Below are 14,059 nucleotides of genomic sequence, written 5' to 3'. Positions count from 1 at the left end.
GTTTCAACCTAGAGGGGTGGGATGGGGAGGGAGATGGGAGGGAAGTTCAAAAGGGAGGGGATATATGTATACTTACAGCTGAATCATGTTGAGGTTTGACAGAAAACAACAAAATTCTGTAAAGCAATTATCCTTCAATAAAAAAAATTAATTAAAAAAACAGCTGTACAAGTCAATAGGATATGAGTTTTGAAATAAGTGGAATGGAAACAATTTGAATGAAAGAAATGTATACAGATCAGGCTATATGAGTATGGCTCAAGCAAAAGCTGCTTCCTACTTTGCAAAAGTAATAATTGGGACAGTACTCACACTCTTTGTAGAAACCTTGTTTGACTAAAATACAATGCAAACTTATTTAAACAATGTTATTCATTGTCACTGCAATATTTTTTTCTTTTTAGTTATAAAAATAATATGTGCTCATTGTTTAAAATTCAAGAAGGGCTTCAGAATAGAAAACAAAAAGTTAAAGCTTTTCCTTCTAATTAGATCAGTTTGGTGCGTATATTTTTGTAAAGTTTTCTATGAACATGAAAATACCGGACACGACTGAGCAACTGAACTGAACTGAACCAGAGAATCCCATATACACATGCACACTCCATATATACACCTTTTTATATGCATTTTTATATAGACAAATCATACTGATGATACTGTTTTGCAACTTGCCTTTTTCATTTGACACTCTACTCTGGGCATATTTGCACGCATTGATAACCAGCTCTTTTGTTGTTACCAAGGCAGATGTGTTCTCAAGTCCTAGTTTCTGGCATTTTCCTAATCATTTAAAGACTTCCATAACTGGATTTTGTGTTAAAGAAAAACATGACTTGTCAAAGAAAAGCATCTTATAAGTAATGCAGGAATTGGTAAATTTGTTTCTAAATATGCTACAAGTAAGGAAAATTCAATGTGACATATTACATGCTTAATTAACACAGCAAGGCTCTGAAAACAAACAAAATCTGGTTCTCAGAGTAGTCTTTTTTTAAAAAATATTTTATTGTGGTAAGAACCCTTAACATGAGATATATCCTCTTAACAAATTTTAAGCATACAATACACTATTGTTGACAATATGTACAATATCATACAACAGATCTTTAGAGCTTACTCATCTTACTTAACTGAAACATACTGAATAGTTTTTTTAATGATATCCAGAGTACAATTTATTGAAAAAAGATGCTCTGATACTTCAGTATATATTTTTGTTTTAATGCCTATTATTTGTAAAACAATTTTCAGATAATTATTTTTTAGAAATCTTGTCTTATGAAAGAAAATACTAATGAAACAGAAGGTTAAGTACATAGACATTTGAATTTAATACTCTAGATCCTCATTAAATTCCACAATTTTTCTTCTAAAGACTGCATAGTCTCCTAGCTATAAGTGTGTGAAGTGCTCCTATTTAAGATTTGGTTGCTAAAACACTAATTCTTTAAATATTGAAAATGTACTAAATTAATGTGATTTGCTGCATGGCAGGTATGCAGCAGTAAATTTGGCACATTAGGGTATGGCACAATTTTTAAAGAAAAATAGAGGCAATAAAAACTTCAGCAGCAAGTACTAACACTCTTGATCTCAGAAAGCCAGTTCACTAGTTTCAGAAGTTGGTTTATTAGTACTAAGTGTATTCTTGTGCAGAGCAAATAATCTGTGTGAAGATGGAGAGTTACATATAAGAAAACATCTCACGTCCTGTACTAGGGAAATTTAAAATATACTTGGGGAAAGAACAGGTTTGCAAAAGAAATGATCTATGTGGCTCCATTAAAATGTTTTTCAAAACATATATAAAACTTTAATATGGCTTTAGTAAATAAGCCCTGAAATAACTGAAGAGTTAAAGAACTACATTCTACTGGGTAAGCATTCCTGGAGAAGATAAGTTTGGTAAGGAAGTTAGAATTCACTGATGGAGCATTCACCACATTCAAAGTATTTTACATGTATTATGCTACTTAAAGCTCACCATGTTTCTATGAGGAAGGTACTGTTATCCTCATTTTACAGATGATGAAACTGGGGCAAAGGGAATCGAAAAATTTGCACAAGGTCACCAGAGGGTAAAAGACACAGCTTAGGCTTACATGCACAGATCTGACTCCAGACAGTGGAATATCACCAAAACTTTGGGATTAGAACAGGGATAAGGTAAGTATTTTCAGGAATTTTCTTCAAAAAACTATGTATTAGAAGCTAAGGAACAGCATGGAGAGCGCTGCAAGCAGATAGGCCATTTAGTCTAATAATTCATGTAATTCTGTCTTTAAGTCATCTTTAATCTTCCTTCCAGAGAAGTCAAGATAAAGTCTCATGATGCTAGATAATGAAATTGTATTAATTAGAACATTTGATTATCTCTAAACAAACAATGCTTAGCCTTTTAGATAGACAAACACTGGTTATAAAACAAGAGAAACAAAACTGCTCGATATCATAAGTTTGAAATTTTGGTTACAACAATTTTAAGAGAGTCACTAAAACAAAATTATAAATCTGGAGAATTTATGGTTCCATTTCATTTCTTTCTCTGTATTAAGTAGCTTTTTGATAATTAAAACAATGGCCTAATTAGCTATCTTGTTCATTTACTCACTTGCAGTCAGTCATGATGCAATTTCCCTGCTTCTCTTTCATTGATGAGTTAGAGAACAGTGAAGTATTAGCTATCTTCACCTTGGAAGTATTAGTACTAACTAGATTTGCTGAAGCATTGGTGGCTCAGATGGTACTGAATCAACTTGCAATGTGGGAGGCCTGGATTCAATCCCTGGATCGAGAAGATCCCCTGGAAAAGGGAATGGCTACCCACTCCAGTATTCTTGCCTGGGGAATTCTACAGACAGAGGAGTCTGGCAGGCTACAGTCCAAGGAGTTGTAAAGAGTGGGGCATTACTTAGCAACTAAACAACAACAAGCATGTCATTTAACTGAAAAGCCTGCCCCAGTGGAGAATAACTAACCCAAGGATATAAGTTCTCACCCTGACAAAACGTTACTTTGGGTTATAAGGCAAATTCAACTTATCTTCTAAGTTGAATATATAAAACATAGCATTGTAAGTTGATTAATCTCATTAACCTTGGCCCTGGAACATCCTTATTTAACTGGGACAAGAACCCTATGTGGTCCTGTGAATGGCATAATAATAGATAGCACTTATTGAGCCTTTACACATATGAATAAATAATTTACACAGATTAGCAGCAGAAATACAAGTTCCTCTGCTGCTGGGGATACTAAATGCAAAAATTCCTAGTATAATATTCATTTAATTGTGGATTGAATACTTTGGTATTTACTTTAAACTCTGATCTCCCAGTGTTTGGCTGTTAACCAAATAAAGTCATTAGGCATGTTAAATTTAATGAAAACCATCTTTTTCATTAAACTAGCTTGTTCCAGTATACCCTGTCAGTTCAAGCTAAATCTCTTGTGTAAGTCAGAGGAACTTGAGTACTGACGCCCATGCTGCTGCTGCTGCTAAGTCACTTCAATTGTGTCCAACTCTGTGCAACCCCATAGACGGCAGCCCACCAGGCTCTGCCGTCCCTGGGATTCTCCAGGCAAGAACACTGGAGTGGGTTGCCATTTCCTTCTCCAATGCATGAAAGTGAAAAGTGAAAGTGAAGTTGCTCAGTCGTGTCCAACTCTTTGAGACCCCATGGACTGCAGCCTACCAGCCTCCTCTGTCCATGGGGTTTTCCGGGCAAGAGTACTGGAGTGGGGTGCCATTGCCTTCTCCAACTGATGCCCCTAAAGTTGCTAATACCAAGAGGACATAACTATTACAGAAGGATGGAAGAATGGTCAGGGCTGTCATTTAACTCCAGTTCTAGGAGTCGAGGAGCAAACTCCTGTTGAGGAGTTCATTCACTTTTGTTCCTTAAAGATGGTGTAGTAGAGTGGTTAAGAACTCAACTTCTGGAATCAAATCATCTGTTTTCACATCTGAGCTTTTCTGATTATAAACTATTTGACCTTCAACAAGTTACTCAGTCTCCTCACTGAAGATATAGTAAGTACTAAGGGTGAGATGAGGATATCAAACAAAGATAGTATGAGGATAATAATGAACCTCAAATGGGTTCATTAAACAGTAAAAGTAAAGCACTTATTTCAGTGTCTGATACCTGAAGGTGATAAATACAATTATTTATTATCATTTAGTGACAACTATGTATACTTACTACACAGTGCTTATGGTTAGGGTAATTATCCATTATTAGAGGATGTGAACAATCTTTATTTACTCCTTAAATTGCTCTAAACCAAAGCCATTAACATTTGAGAAAATCACTTTTTGAATACATAATAATACATGTAAAAGTGTGTTAACTGCAGAATTGTCTGTAGTAACAAATATATGTAAAGTCCTAGAATGTCCATCCAATAAGGAAGGCCTCAGTTTCCCCAGTCTGTATAAGAAGATTGGACTAAAAGATCTCTAAAATCTGTTTTGTCTCCAATTAGGACTATATTTTCCACCAGCTGTTCATTAGATTTGACACCAATACTCTAAGAAATAGAAATGAGATAGGACATCTAAAGTACTATGTGAGTATTTAAAAGTAAGTCATGATGCATAGTATGCTAAAATTAACCAACATGTAAAAAGTAAATGTATATATATATATATATACATTTAAATATCAAGAGCAGAAGTCATTATTTGACACATTGGGAGTTATTTTTTATTATGTTTTAAAATTTATGTAATTAATGGTATGCAAATTTTATACTTTTAACCTTCATAATGGTATAAAAATAAAAGATATGAAAAATAAATATAAAATATGAGTCTGAGATTTAAATAATGAAGATGTATAATTTAGGACTATCAACAAGTCTGAAAGCTCTCAAGAAAGAAAAGGGGCTGCATGTGCTGTAAAATACTAAAATGATACTTGGTTTGAATTTTATTTAAAATTGTGATGATTTATTTTCCTTTGAAATAATAGGAGATATTCTGTAGGCACACAATGCCAAGCAGGATGAGTGACTATTTGACTTTAGAACTATTAAGACCTAATATTACTATTATCAAGGAGTTGCTGACAGTCATAAAATTTCCACCCTCATGCATGTTAGAGTTGGAAAATCTCTATTTGTAGAGTCCTATGCTGCTTCCAATGGAGAAGGCAATGGCACCCCACTCCAGTACTCTTGCCTGGAAAATCCCATGGACGGAGGAGCCTGGTAGGCTGCAGTCCACGGGGTCGCTAAGAGTCAGACACGACTGAGTGACTTCACTTTCACTTTTCACTTCAGTGCATTGGAGAAGGAAATGGCAACCCACTCCAGTGTTCTTGCCTGGAGAATCCCAGGGATGGGGGATCCTGGTGGGCTGCCATCTATGGGGTCGCACAGAGTCAGACATGACTGAAGTGACTTAGCAGCAGCAGCAGCAGCATGCTGCTTCCAAAGAGTCGGACAAGACTGAAGTGAAATAGCACATGCTGCTTCCAAAATACAAGTCACAGCATATTCAGAAAGAAATGCTATGAGTGGCTTAAGACTACATAGTAAGAAATGTTTCTTTACACACAATCTTGATCAAAGATAATATTATGAAAACTAGCAAATAATACTGAATTTGAGATCTGTGTGATATTTCAGCCCCATTTTAGAGAGGGAGAATAGAAGTAATAAAAGTGAGGTAGCCTGCCCAATGTCTAATACAACTAGTAAGAGGAGTAACCAAGATTCAGCCTAGCAATTCTGACGCCCAAACCTACGCCAAAATCACTTAGGTCATAAAGTCTCACTAAGGAAATCAAATGCTGAAATTTGGTTATTATTGAGATTCTACTCTTAAATTCTGAGAGGATTTTTAAAATGGTGTGTATGTTGTTTGACACAATCACCTCTGAAGAGCTGTGGAATACATATTTGTTTCCACCAGCAAGAATATTTACAACTCCTTAAGACTTTTCTTTTTCTCAGAGGATGCATGTAATATAATTAATTAAATATATTTGGGTATTCTGGATGAAAAAATTACAGAAAATATCATTTGGGCTTGTTCTATATTGTCCAAATATAATATACAATTTAGAAACAGTTTTTGTAGTCATATATAAATGCATGAACATCGCTTACCAGTCAAAACTTTAAAAATTTTTCCTCCCTTTTTAGCAGAATGAAATAAAATGCTTCCAAATTTGCAGTTTAAAAGGTTTACTTTACTAGAATTTTTGTGTGATAATTCTTCCCATGAGTATTGTGGGCAAAAGATTCTTGAGTGGCCTTGTAAAAGTGCTCTTCTGTGATATGGATTTACATTTTTGAACAATTTATGCTATTTTTTAAGTTGAAAAGTAGCATTAGAACAAGTATCCAAATTACTAACCAATTTTCCTTCTCTTCTATTGTAACTGTTCTCTTAAATTCCATGCAGGCAAGGCTATAATGCCAGAAATGTAATTTACAAATAGTTCCCTTTAAAAATCAAATGTTACAGGGGCATATTCCATTTGTGTCAGAAAATATTATGCATGTTTACTGGCACAAAGTTTGATATGTTTACTAAATCAAGTTTCTTAAAAATAAAAGTTATAGAAACCTAGATGCCCATCAGCAGACGAATGGATAAGAAAGTTGTGGTACATATCCACAATGGAATACTCAGCCATTAAAAATAATACATTTGAATCAGTTCTAATGAGGTGGATGAGACTGGAGCCTATTATACAGAGTGAAGTAAGCCAGAAAGAAAACACCAACACAGTATACTAGTGCATATATATTGAATTTAGAAAAATGGTAATGATAATCTTACATGTGAGACAGCAAAAGAGACACAGATGTATAGAAGAGTGTTTTGGACTCTGTGGGAGAATGCGAGGGTGGGATGATTTGAGAGAATAGCACTAAAACATGTACATTATCATATGTGAAACAGATCGCCAGTCCAGGTTCAATGCATGAGACACGGTGCTCAGGGCTGATGCACTGGGATGACCCAGAGGGATGGGATGGGGAGCGATATGGGAGAAGGGTACAGGATGGGGAACACATGTACACCCATGGCTGATTCATGTCAATGTATGACAAAACCACTAAAATATTATAAATTAATTGGCCTCCAATTAAAATAAATAAATTTAAAAAATTAGCAAACTGCACACTTTATGTATGATTGTATGTCTTTTACAGTCCCTTGAACAACTCTGGGGGTAGGGGTGCTGATCCTCTGTGCAGTCAAAAATCTTGTGTATAGCTTTATAGCGTGCCATAGTATCCACAGCTTTTCATCCTGGGATTCAACTAACAGTGGCTTGTGTAGTACTATGATACTTATTGGAAAAAAAAAAAACAACGTGTGGGTCCATGCAGCTCAAAACTGTTGTTGCAGGGTCAACTGTACTTCAGTAAAATTGTTTTAAAAAGAACTGTTTTATTAGAACTGATTCAAATGAATTCTTTTAAATGGCTGAGTAATATTCCATGGTGTATATGTACCACAGCTTCCTTATCCATTCGTCTGCTGATGGGCATCTAGGTTGCTTCCATGTCCTGGCTATTATAAACAGTGCTGCAATGAACATTGGGGTGCACGTGTCTCTTTCAGATCTGGTTTCCTTGGTGTGTATGCCCAGAAGTGGGATTGCTGGGTCATGGCTGATTCATGTCAATATATGACAAAAACCACTACAATATTGTAAAGTAATTAACCTCCAACTAATAAAAATAAATGGAAAAAAAAGAGAAAAAAAAAAGAACTATTTTTTTTAACTCAGAAAAAGTCTGTCTAGAAGAACAATAAAAAAAAAAATAAGTCCAAAAATAAATGAAGTTTCAATGCTTGGCTTCTTAAACACCTACAACAAAAGATACTGCTAAAGCAGTTTTCATTGTGTATTATGTATTGTGTTTGTGTGGCAGGGGTGGTGGGTAGGATTGTGTGTATGATCAAAACAGGGAAAGTATAAAGAGACGTCCAAGAGTCCTGTTCAACCTGAAATAGATTCTGTCTTAACCATCTCATGTAGAACTACGAACATTTAACCCAGCAAAAGAATATCTTAAAACAATGGAACAGAGATCATATCACTATACAAGTAATTTACAGATAGCCTTATGTAGAAAAATAGCATATTATATACTAGCACTAATACTTAAAATAGAAAAAATATGGTATTATATGTAAATTAAATTCATTATATGAATACAATATTTTCTTTTAGGGACCTGCCATTATAAAATTAACTAATCGACCAAAAAAAGCTACAGAAATAAGTGTGTCATGAGATATCTAAAGTAGTGCATGCACATCAAAAATAGACCATTGTTAGATAAAGGCACCTAAAATCTATGGCTTGGGGGAAAAATACTTCCAATCAAAAGCCAGCATAGCTCATTAATATAGTATCTTTGTATGAGGTTCTTTTCACAAGTATTTTTTCTCTTTTTACTCTCCCTGTTCCATTCCAAATTTTTCTGTATCAGCGTGAGTGATTAAGAAACTAATGCTTGAAAAGCATGTAAACAATGCTCTAAGTAGGTAATTTTAGAATGAAAGCTGTGGTTGAGCCATATTTGTCCAATATCATAAATTAGAAGAGAGATATTTTCTAAAAGAGTCACAGATGTCTTAAATCAAGGCCAAAACTATTTCACCCTTAGGATTTCAACCACTGATTATTTTTTTCTCAATTCAGCAGAAAAACAAAGGATATGAATAAGCAATTCCAAAGTGGATGATAAACAAATGAAAGACTTTCAATTTTACCACTAATCTAATAAATACAAATGCATAATAATAAGAAATTAACTTAGAGATGTTTATTAAAATGAGAATGGTGACTATCAGCATATTTTGAGTTATTTTAAATTTATTTTTTGGAATTCAACATACTGACTTTTTTCAATCCATATCATTTCTAGAAAAGATAAAGTTATTTTAAAAACTGCCTCCTTAGTTATTTGCAGATAAATTATGGAGATTGGATCAGGCTTCCCTGGTGGCTCAGATGGTAAAGAATCTGCCCACAGTGCAGGAGACCTAGGTTTGATCCCTGGGTGGGGAAGATCCCCTGGAGAAGGGAATGGCTACCTACTCCAGTATTCTTGCCTGGAGAATTCCATGGACAGAAGACCCTGGCATGCTACAGTCCATGGGGTTGCAAAGAGTTGGACATGACTGAGCACCTAACACTTTAACTAACTTTATGGAGAATGGATCAGAAAACAGAATTCAGAAACAACCAAATGATTTCGTTAATACCGTAAAGGTAGCACTTCAAATAAGTGTGAGACAGAAAGATTATCAAATAAGTGATACTCAGAAAATTAACTAGCTAATAAAAATACATTAAAAAATCTGAATCCCAAACTCATTGCTCACTTCAAAATACTAATTCTTGTTGGCACAAAATTTAACATGTATATTAAACCATTAAAGTACTATAAAATATAAGTTCCTTCATTAACAAAATAAGTCCATCATTTTAAGGGAAAATAATAATTTGTAGAATATTTACAGCATAGCTTCATTGATTTAAATCATTGTTTCCATAGTATATATTTTAACTAAAATTATAAAAATGAAAGGATATGCACCCAGTAAGTTTTATTCAGCATTATATCATCATCCTCTACCACATGTGCCTGGCACACGGCAGGCACAAAAATATAATAGTTGAATGACTAAATAAATGAACTGATGCATTGTTGGTGTAATTGCAAATTGTGATAATTTTTTCTGGAGAGACGTTTGGCACTATGTATCAAAGAGTAAAATGAGCAGGCAGTTTATTTCAGGACTCTCATTTCTAGGAATTTATCATATGGCTAATTTTTACAAGTGCATAGAGTAGGTATATGGGATAACTATTTTGTAACAGGAAAAATATGTGTGTGTTAGTAGAGAGGTAGTATGAGAAGTAGCTGCCGTACAATAGGAATCTGGTTAAATTAAGGGAAATATTTCCATGGAATATGCATCTATTTTAAAATGATATGTTCAACCATTTACTGTGAAAGTATAGCCACAATTAATTGATAAATGAGCAGATTACAAAACACAATATGGTATCACATAGATAAAACAGCATATGTAAACAGGCATGCATGTATATTTACAAAGAAAATTCTGGAAGGAAATGCATCAAAATTCTAACAGTGGCTATCACTTGATTAAGACTGTGTTTGTATCATCATTGAAATTTTCTATGCTGTGTTTTTCCTTACAATGCTAACATACTTTGACAATCAGGAATAAATAATAAAAGTAAATTCATTTACAAAATAGAAATAAAAGTGTTTCCTAATTTTTAAAAAATATGACTAAATAAGCACAAAATTCTGTAATAAAAAGGAAAGATAAGGGTTAATCTAACTTTAATCCTTTTCCTCATTTGAAATGAATAATTCATCATATTGTATATTTAATTTGTTACTTGTAGTCTATGAGCAAGTTTAGAAAAATGAATGTGATTAATTAGGTTATTTTCTACATTAGTATTCCAAATCACCTCCGTGGGAATTTCTGTTTCCATGGAACTAACAAGATATCTTCCAATTAAAAGACTACATCTTGTGAATTTTTATTCAAATATAGATAGGTAATGCTTGTCATTCATAAAAATGGGCTAAATATGTTCCTTACCTTTTAATGAAAAGTAAACACTGGTCTTTTTGGTTGTAACAAGGGAGTCGTTCTGTTGCAGAAAAGAACCCTGTAAATAAAAATAACATACCTGTTTTTAAACTTCATTTTGCAAGTTTATTTATATATTACTGGACCTGTAAATCATACTTCAGTATGGCTAGAATTTTACAATGTTAGACGGAAACTGGTGGCAGATGACATTGTAAAGTACACACTGACAGAGGGTGCAGTTTCATCAGCACAGATTCCCCCTCCCACCCTGCTATTCGTGAAATTAAAAGCTGCTGCACGAAAGTATAGCACAAACCATCTGCTTTTAAATAATACTACCTAACATTTGAATGCCCGTTTATCCCTTTTATCTACAAGGTTGTTACAAACATCGAGAAGGACTACGTGGCAAATCACCAGCAAGGATGGGGTCTATTATATGTCAGCTTAAAGAGAGAGTACAGTAAAAATGGTGTAACTGACTCACGGCCACATGGGTTCGCAAACCTTGTAGATGGATATAAACCAGGCTTGCCAAACATCACAGACAGCACTTATTAAAGCTGCTCCGTGGAATTCAATATGCCTGCTTTCTAGGCCCCCCCCCCCTTCGCCAATAAACCACTCCCCCCTTTTCCCCAGTGTAAAAAATACATGCTCATAAAACATTCAGATAAAAGAAAGAGAATTTTAAAAAATCCATAATCATACTACCCAATGATGCCATTTGGAGCATTTTCTTCCAATTTTTTAAAAACAGCTTTTTGTCACGAGGCCCCTGACAAACCAAACGGGAATTAAGGATGCGCGGATGGGAGGATACTCCTCTTCCCTTGTTAGGAACCATGACTAGTATTTTTACCTCATATCTAAGCTTTTTTTTTTTGAAATTATAAATCTATAAAGATAGAATTTTAAGGGGAAAAAAAAAAAAAAACGTCTTCCAGTGGTGTGTGCCTCAGCAACCAAGGAACGTCTGGAAGGGAGGGCAGAGCCTGGAGGGGGCGGTGTGCTTGCGCACTTATTGGGCTGAGGCATTGTCAATCAAGGTCAATCAAGTTGGTCCAGCAAATGAGGTGCGAGGTAAAGGCACCCTGGGAACTAAATGAACGGGAGGTCTGACTGCGAGGGGAGGGGGCACAAGATGTAAGCAGTGAAGAGATCTGGGGCTCACGCAATGCGACATTCAGGTGCGTCACGCCTCAGTCCGCCGCAGCTGCAGCTCAGAGAGGCTTGGCCTCCGCCTCTTTCGCCCAGGCCTCCGCCGCCGCCGCCGCCTCCGGTGCCATCACCTCGGCCCAGCCGCGCCCCGCCCAGCGCTCCTGCTGCCTTCTCCGCTGCCACCTCCTCAGCCCCGGCTTCCGCCGCCAGCATCCAAGCATCCGTGAGTCATTTTCTACCCATCTCTGGGCACGCGGTAGTGACCACCCTAAGAGGTTTGCAGGCTTGCAGAATGGCAGAAGCGGATCCTAACAGGGTCTCGGAGCCTGCCGCCCAGGGGGTGGATGAAGAGATGGTAGCTATCTCGTCTAGCGATTCTGGGGACGAATCTGACAGCAGCAGCTCTAGCAGCAGCAGCAGCAATGGCCGCAGCCCCTTCTATAGAAGTGTAAGTGTACCTGGGCCTTCCAGAAGTGTGCGGCGGACTCCGTCAGGTAGAAGTTTCGTGGATCAGCTGCCTCGGGCAGTTAGAAATCGTGTGCAGGCTCTCAGAAATATTCAAGACGAATGTGACAAGGTAGATGCCCTGTTTTTAAAGGCAGTTCATGATCTTGAACGAAAATATGCCGAACTCAATAGGCCTCTGTACAACCGGCGATTCGAAATCATCAATGCAGAATATGAGCCCACGGAAGAAGAATGTGAATGGAATTCGGAGGATGAGGTGTTCAGCAGCGATGAAGAGATACAGGAAGACTCTAGTGAGATGCCTGCTTTAGAGGGTGAGGAAGAAGAGGATGATCTGGAAGCAAAACCTGAGGTCAAGGCTGAAGAAAATGTAACACCAAAAGAAAATCCCAAAGCAAAGACTGAAGAAAAAGCAGAGTCCAAAGATGCTCTGGAGGCCAAGCCTGAAGTAAAAGAAGATCCAAAAGAAGCCCCCCAGGCAAAGGCAGAAGATAAAGGGCAGACTAAAGCAGCAGAGGCTAAGACCAGGACTCCAGGAAAAGAGGCTCCAAAAAGAGTTCCTGAGGTCACGCCTGAAGAAAGAGCTCTTAAAAGAGCTCGCAAAGGAAAGCCTAAAAGAGAAGATCCTAAAGGCATTCCCGACTATTGGCTGACTGTGTTCAAGAATGTTGACAAGCTGGGGCCCATGATTCAGAAGTATGATGAGCCCATTCTTAAGTTCCTGTCTGATGTTAGCCTGAAGTTTTCAAAACCCGGCAGGCCTGTAAGTTACACATTTGAATTTTGCTTTCTACCCAATCCATACTTCAAGAATGAGGTGCTGACCAAGACATATATAATAAAGTCAAAGCCGGATCGCAATGATCCCTTCTTCTCTTGGGGCTGGGAGATCCAAGATTGCAAAGGCTGTAAGATAGATTGGAGAAGAGGAAAGGATGTCACAGTGACAACCACCCAGAGTCACACAGCTGCTACTGGACAAGTTGAAACCCAGCCAAGAGTGGTTCCTAATGCATCATTCTTCAACTTCTTTAGCCCTCCTGAGATTCCTACTATCGGAAAGCTTGAACCACGAGAAGATGCTATCCTTGATGAAGATTTTGAAATTGGTCAAACTTTACATGATAATGTCATCCTGAAATCAATCTATTACTATACAGGAGAAGTCAACGGTACTTATGATTTCGGTAAAGATTATGGAAACAGGAAATAACAAAAATATAAAAGAGGCTGCATGAAAGAATTTTCAGGAATCTCAAATTTCAAGCAGAAGTAAAGAAGGTTTATATAGCTTTGCAAAAACCTGCCCTGTAATCTCAACACTAGTATTCCTCATAGTCTTGAGTTTTTGTACCTTCTTGGTAGCCTAAAATATTGTCTTAAATTTTCTTAAGTATCAGTTTATTCTATCTAGGCTGTTGCTGTGTAATATTCGTCAAAACATGTAAATTGCTGTCAGTTATCTAAAGCATGTTGTTTGGTGCTACAAAGTTTTAATTCCTGTGAAATTTTTTGTTGTGTTCCTATTACAATATAGCTGTGACAACTGTCAGAATTGTTAACCAAGACAATATTTTCTTGAAATAAAACAAAGTTCCTGAAGTATCAATGCAAGTGTATTTTTTTTCCCCAGCCCAACAGACTAAGGGTTTAAATCTGCTTTGTACTAGCTGTGCCTTCATTTGCTATAGAAATACGTATTATACTAACTTGAACAGCACATTGTGAAATTTGACTGCTTGAAAAAAGATTAGCATACATTTAATAATGTCCATCAAACCATGTATGATATGACTGAGCATGTTA

The 14,059-nt window shown here is 36.4% G+C and overlaps 2 protein-coding genes across 11 annotated transcripts in view; one reads left to right on the top strand and one right to left on the bottom strand.

The window, feature by feature from the left end:
- FAM133A (family with sequence similarity 133 member A) overlaps positions 1-14,059 on the bottom strand; it is an 82,418-nt gene that overhangs the window by 31,323 nt on the left and 37,036 nt on the right. For 3 of the 10 annotated variants that reach the window (XM_043458405.1, XM_043458397.1, XM_043458406.1), the window contains exons 1-2: positions 11,339-11,567; positions 10,631-10,700 (exon numbers count right to left, since the gene is read on the bottom strand). The gene's annotated coding sequence lies outside the window, so the exon portion shown is untranslated. Of the gene's footprint in view, positions 1-10,630; positions 10,701-10,963; positions 11,021-11,111; positions 11,127-11,338; positions 11,603-11,798; positions 11,921-14,059 lie in introns of those variants that run through there. The other 7 variants (XM_043458399.1, XM_043458407.1, XM_043458402.1 and 4 more) reach the window with 6 other exon arrangements.
- On the top strand, positions 11,715-14,028 carry NAP1L3 (nucleosome assembly protein 1 like 3). The gene has a single exon (XM_043458396.1). The coding sequence runs from the start codon at positions 11,802-11,804 to the stop codon at positions 13,464-13,466; it is 1,665 nt and encodes a 554-aa protein (XP_043314331.1). The 5' UTR covers positions 11,715-11,801; the 3' UTR covers positions 13,467-14,028.

This window comes from Cervus canadensis, chromosome X (genome assembly GCF_019320065.1).
Source record: "Cervus canadensis isolate Bull #8, Minnesota chromosome X, ASM1932006v1, whole genome shotgun sequence".
Taxonomy (NCBI): Eukaryota; Metazoa; Chordata; class Mammalia; order Artiodactyla; family Cervidae; genus Cervus; species Cervus canadensis.
This window is presented reverse-complemented; position numbering and strand designations above follow the sequence as displayed.

Excerpts from the sequence above, each read along its gene's own strand:
- NAP1L3 (XM_043458396.1), top strand. The coding sequence starts at position 11,802 with ATGCGACATTCAGGTGCGTCACGCCTCAGTCCGCCGCAGCTGCAGCTC.